This window comes from Tachysurus fulvidraco, chromosome 17 (assembly GCF_022655615.1).
Source record: "Tachysurus fulvidraco isolate hzauxx_2018 chromosome 17, HZAU_PFXX_2.0, whole genome shotgun sequence".
In the NCBI taxonomy this organism is placed as follows: domain Eukaryota; kingdom Metazoa; phylum Chordata; class Actinopteri; order Siluriformes; family Bagridae; genus Tachysurus; species Tachysurus fulvidraco.
In genome coordinates this window covers 17342701-17348678 of record NC_062534.1, presented here as the reverse complement: position 1 = coordinate 17348678, position 5978 = coordinate 17342701, and the positions used below count along the sequence as shown (strand labels likewise).

At 35.4% G+C, this 5978-nt stretch overlaps 1 protein-coding gene across 1 annotated transcript; it reads left to right on the top strand.

The window, feature by feature from the left end:
• Positions 1 to 1179: 1179 nt before the first annotated feature.
• Positions 1180 to 5736, top strand: gm2a (GM2 ganglioside activator). The gene is made up of 4 exons (XM_027135484.2): positions 1180 to 1467; positions 1541 to 1693; positions 3785 to 3967; positions 4461 to 5736. Exons 1-4 carry the CDS (start codon positions 1366 to 1368, stop codon positions 4614 to 4616), a joined length of 594 nt encoding a protein of 197 aa, XP_026991285.2. The 5' UTR covers positions 1180 to 1365; the 3' UTR covers positions 4617 to 5736.
• The last annotated feature ends 242 nt before the right edge of the window (positions 5737 to 5978 follow it).

Here is a 5978-nt window from a genome sequence, read left to right as displayed (position 1 = left end):
CTTAAAACAACTTGCAGCACAGGATTCGTAATTGAAGGAGTTCGTTTTCGTTAAACTGGTGTCATTAGTCTTTTTGATAGAGGGGGACATATAATGGAGATTTGGAAAGGCAACGACAGTTTTGGTCATGTCCTTAACACTCCTTATAATTGATCAATTTTAAAGAATGCATTAAGCTTCGACCACATGGCACAATCACAGCATGTCATAGATCCAATATAACATTCTTCCTGATATATTTATATATTTCAGTAAGGACAGAATAGTCTAAAAGTCTTAGACAACACTGAAAATGAGTTTCATTTAAAACTGGAAATAAACAGAGGCTTTTAAAATTTTTGTACTCATTCTAAATACAAATTCATGTAAATGTTTCAGACATTTTATATTGTAAACTTCATAGATGTGAAAAAAACAAAATCCTGTTTTAAAATATGTTCCCAAAAAATGTTTTTTTTGTTTGTTTGTTTTTTTGGTAATATCCAGAAATTTTCAGAAAGTTTATTTTTGACAGAATGTCAGGCATTAATAAAAATTCACATTATTCATTGAAAAGAACACCTATTCCTGCTTGTAATATGAATGACAGAGGTATTTCTTACCATTTTAACGGTTATTAGATTTATGATAGACTTTATATTGAAAAAAAATTTCTGATGAATTATTGTATTATTATTAATCAAAACAGCTTTGTTTGCAAGGGGGGCACGGTGGCTTAGTGGGTAGCACGTTCGCCTCACACCTCCAGGGCCAGGGTTCGATTCCCACCTCCGCCTTGTGTATGCGGAGTTTGCATGTTCTCCCCGGGCCTCGGGGGCTTCCTCCAGGAACTCCGGTTTCCTCCCCCGGTCCAAAGACATGCATGGTAGGGTCATTGGCATCTCTGGAAAATTGTCCGTAGTGAGTGAATGAGAGTGTGTGTTTTTTCCAAAATATTCTGTAAAAAGGCTTCCTAGTGAAATAAAAGGTTTTTTTTTCCCTAAGATCTATTTTAATTTAGAGAGTACACTTTATTTCCACATTGGGATCATTGTTCAGTTCTTGAGATGGGTTTATTCTCCACCCTGAGCAGCAGTACAAGCCCGCCATCTAGTGGTGAAGTAGCATAAACACAACTGTTTACTCCAGCTATGGTGATTTGTTCTGTTTCCACCGGCCTGTAGGGGGCTGTAACATTACACCACACATCATAACGCGGAAGAGGATAAAGGCTAACTGGAGTGTATATATATATATTCCCACTATAGGATTTCCATTCAGTTTCAGTGTTTCTTAGGTGTGAAACCTGTTAAAGGTTGCAGCTGTGATTTTATATAAAAGACTCCATATTAAATAGGTACAGGCTACATTTTAAATAGTAAAATAATGATCTCAGTTCTTCTGTTTATTGTTTTATGGACCGGTGGTGTTTTTTTTAAGGAAGGAACATGTGCTGTGGAGATCAGCAGACCTCTGAGATTAGCCAAGGTGAGAATGGAGCATTTGGATGTTAACATGTTAACACTGGGAACATTAATGTAACATGTTTTCTGCCTGTCAGATTGTAGGCTTTTCCTGGGAGAACTGCGGAAAGACTGATGATCCAGCTGTTATGAATAGTCTTGAGTTGTTTCCAGATCCCATTAAAATTCCAGGAGATATGACATCAAGTGCATCTGGGACAACTTCTGTGGCTCTGGTGTCTCCTCTCTCTGTAAGCACTATACACACTTGCTTTTGTTTGTTTGTTTAATTGTTTGACACTGAAACCAGGGGTCAGGTTGGGGTGTTTCTGCAGGATGTGATTCTAGTGAATGCAATATTTGTGTAATATTTGTTATAGCCATCTATATCCAGTGCAAGGTGTTGACAATTTTTTTGTCATTGATTAAAAAAAGAAAACATTTGTGCCTTTTTTTTTAGCAATAATTCTTTGTAATTCAGTCTTTGAGCCTTTGAAAGACACTACATAACTTAAATGTATTATTATTGTTATCGTTATTGTTATATAACCTATAAGTGGACCTATTTGCTTCATGTCATGCTTCATGTAGTAACATCTTGTTGTTGCCAATTTAATGTCACATGGTTTCTCATCTCACAATAAATACAGGAAATGGAAGAAACGGACTTATCACTTCTCCTTTTTGAGACTTGTCATATGGCTGTTAGTTTAAGTCTGAATTAGAATTTTGTTTTGTTTGTGCTACAAAGCCTGATTATATCAGGTTTATTGGCCAAGTGTGTTGATACACACAAGGAATTTGGTTCCAGCTGTTTGTGACTCTCAAAAGTCATAAAATAGACATAAATAACACTATACTATACAAGATAATACAGACTATACAATACAATGTGACAGATGTGATACAATAAACATTATGAGTATTAAATATGAATACAGAATATATGACTGATCAGTTATGTACATAAAGTGTGGGAAGTGCATGGTGCAAATAACAATATTGTGCAATATTATGCTTTTTGTACAATATATAGCAGCAGTAGTGTGTGTGACTTATACGGACAATGTGATGACTGACAGTGCTGATAATGCAGTACTTATAGATATGAAGCAGGGATTATAATTATGGTGAGTTGTTAATCAGGGTGATTGTTCTGGGGAAATAAACTGTTCCTGTCTCTGGCAGTTTTAGTAAGCAAAGGAGCTGAAAGAGATTGTACAGGTAGTGCAAAATTCGGCGGCGAGAATACTAGGACAAAGTTAGTAAAAGATCACATTACTCCCATTTTGGAGTGCTTGCACTGGTGCTCCACGTTAGGTTTAGGGTTGATTTTAAGATTCTGATGCTTACCTACAAGGCCTTACACGGGTTAGCTCCTCAATATTTGGCTGATCTTTTAATTCCTTATATTCCATCTCGCGACCTTCGTTCTTCCGAAACTGGTCTTTTAACTGTTCCTTTTAAAACTCATTTAAACTCATTTAAAATCGATGGGAGATAGGGCCTTCTGTTCACTAGCTTCAAAACTGTGGAATTCATTACCAACTGAAATAAGGCAAGCAACATCTCTTGGCACTTTTAAATCTCAGCTCAAAACTCATTTTTTTAGGGTAACTTTTAATTTGACTAATTGTAATTTTACATAGTGCTTATTTTATAACCAATTATTTTATATTATTACCAGATGGTGATGGATGTGCACAGGACAGATTCAATGACTGCAGTGTAGAACAGTGAAGACCATACTTCTTAAATTGGCATAGAAGTTACATCCTCTGCTGGGCCTTTTTGATGATATTAATATAGTAATTTAATCATCTAATGTCTGTGCCTATTTTTGAACTTTTTAAATAGTTTTGTGGTGTATTGTCTTTTTTTCTTTGAACAAATCATATGATGGCTCACATTGGTGGTGCATAATTTAGTGTAGAGACTGAATAACAAAATGTATATTGAGTAAAAAGGATTAATCTTTATGATACAGCTAATCACCCATTAGCCAGCAGAAGATTGTCAAACTGCAAAGTTATAAAGCAACATGATCTTATGTCACACAAACACCATTACTGACTAAGCTGTAAAATCAAATTTTTAACCTTGTTTAACTCAAAGCCTGTGTGGGAATAGATTGTATCTTCTTTCTTGTGCTTAGTGCCCTGTGTTTGTTTATTCCCACTTGTGGCTTATCACATGGGTCCAGAGAACTGATAGCGCAGCCTGATTATATGTCATCAACTGGATATGAGTCAATGTGAGGTCAAACTGCAAATTCATCTGACTGATTCCTGAGTGAGACTGTATGATTTTTCCAACACACGACCCTGTGTCTCTAATCGCAGCTAAATGTCACTCTGGAGAAAGAGGTGGCTGGTTTCTGGGTCAAAGTCCCGTGTGTGGAGGAGCTAGGGAGCTGCCACTATCAGGATATCTGTGATATACTGGACCAGCTAATTCCTCCAGGTCAGGACTGCCCTGAGCCTCTGCGCACATACGGCCTTCCCTGCCGCTGCCCCTTCAAAGCAGTGAGTGTCAACATATCCTTACAGATCACACACTTCCAATGAACTAAAATTAAGGAAATTCACACATCCATTTTCAACTTTTTACTCCATTTTACATAGCCTACTGTTTATAGTGTTTAAACCTACAGGCGTTTCTGAACTCTTTTGCATTGAAAGTAAAGTAATCCCAAAGGTGAAAAGAGAAAATTGCACTAGATTTTATTTCAACAGTGACACTTTTTGATAGCTATTATTTTATTTCAACAGTGACACTTTTTGATAGCTATTATCTGATTAAAACCCAGTTGCTTAGGCTTATGTCCATTTTTCTACAGCATATAACTATCACACAACAACTTGATCAAAGGGAGACATCGGAATTAGCTAGCAAAATAAGACATTTACCAACATTTACCATTTACATTTAATAAAATTAATTTTTAAGTTCAATACATACACTTCATGGGTTTTTTTTGTTGTTGTTGTTGTTGTTTCTTTTTCTTCTTTCTTTAAGGGTGACTACCTTCTACCTCAGTCTACTTTCTCCCTGCCAAAAGTGGAGCTGCCATTCTGGATGACCAATGGCCAGTACCGTGTCCAGGGGGTGATGGGAAGCTCAGGGAAAGAGCTCGGTTGCCTTAAAGTTACTCTCACTCTACACTCAGGTTAACTAGTAGAACAAAAATGTGTTGAGAGAAACTTTATTACACACAGCATGCATTCTGTTGGTCAATGGTGCAATTGAGAAACCTGCTGAATTTGGGAACTTGCTAATATAGAAATTTTATCATTTTTAATTAGCATCAGTAGAATTATCACATTTAACATAGTCCTATCTGTGCAATTCTGAGCCTGTTTTTAATCTGTAATGATTCTGCATTTATGATTCTCTACAAACATAATTGACCATTTAAAATGTCCTGACCGGTACTCTACAAATGATTTAGTAGTTTAAAATGATTTAAATGTATTGGGAGTACGATCATTATTTGTTAATGTATCATGCCTTTCATGTCTTTTTAATTATTTCTAATTAAGACAACTTGTTTATATTGTATATATTTAATGTTTAGTGTAACCATGGAGGAAATAAACAGCGACCAGTTGCTAGAAGGTTTTTCCTTGCATGATGTAAATCACATGATGAGGACCATCCTAATATTATCGGTTGTTCAACTCTGAATGCTTTTGCCTTAAAATGCTTTAAGTGGAACAAATTTGAAATTAAAAGAATAATCAATAAACAGAAATGGTGACAGAGCTTCATTAAAATGTTACATTTAAAACTGTTTGTACATTAAAATCATTTTGGTCAGGTCACTTAAAAATATTTGGAACTTGTATTCTGGACATAATCTATTCATATTCTGTATTGGTATATTATTTCAACACGTTTAATAATATTTTGACTAGATATTAGAGCTGTGGAGTGTTTTGTTCTATTCCTGAAATTTCCACTTGCAGATCAAGTTCCAAGTTCAATTTATTCTACTTCAGGGCTACTTATGACCCATTAAATTCAAATAACCAGTCAAACAAACTACAAGAACTCAATAATAAACATAATTACTTTGGTTGAAAATATAATTATTTTAAACTGTGGATTTTAATTCTAAGGACCTCACACCTTCAGGATTTGATGGTGGTAGATGGAGTTCTCATATTCTCCACGTGCTTCTGGGGTTTTCCTGCAGCTCTATTTTCCTGTCTCTAAATTGGTCGTAGTGTGTGAATGCATTTGAGCATGTGTGTGATTATACCCTGCAATAAACTGGTACCTTGTCCAGAGAGTCTTTTACCTCTTTAGCAGCCCCTTGGCTAAATTTCACCAACATTGCGTAAAGAATGTTTGCATAAGGTAACTGATGAATTATGCTTTACAATAATAAATAAGATTTTCGTTATTTTAGATAGTTTATATTTAAATATTTAGATATTTACAACAATTCTGTCATTTTTTCTGACGGCATTACTGAAAATGAGGAAAGTGAGAAGCAGCTCGTTATAAGCAGCTACATTGACACAGGAATTT

Coding starts and splice junctions, on each gene's coding strand:
- gm2a (XM_027135484.2), top strand. CDS start 1,366: ATGATCTCAGTTCTTCTGTTTATTGTTTTATGGACCGGTGGTGTTTTT. Junction 1,468..1,540: donor GACCTCTGAGATTAGCCAAG/GTGAGAATGGAG, acceptor TCTGCCTGTCAG/ATTGTAGGCTTTTCCTGGGA. Junction 1,694..3,784: donor CTCTGGTGTCTCCTCTCTCT/GTAAGCACTATA, acceptor CTCTAATCGCAG/CTAAATGTCACTCTGGAGAA.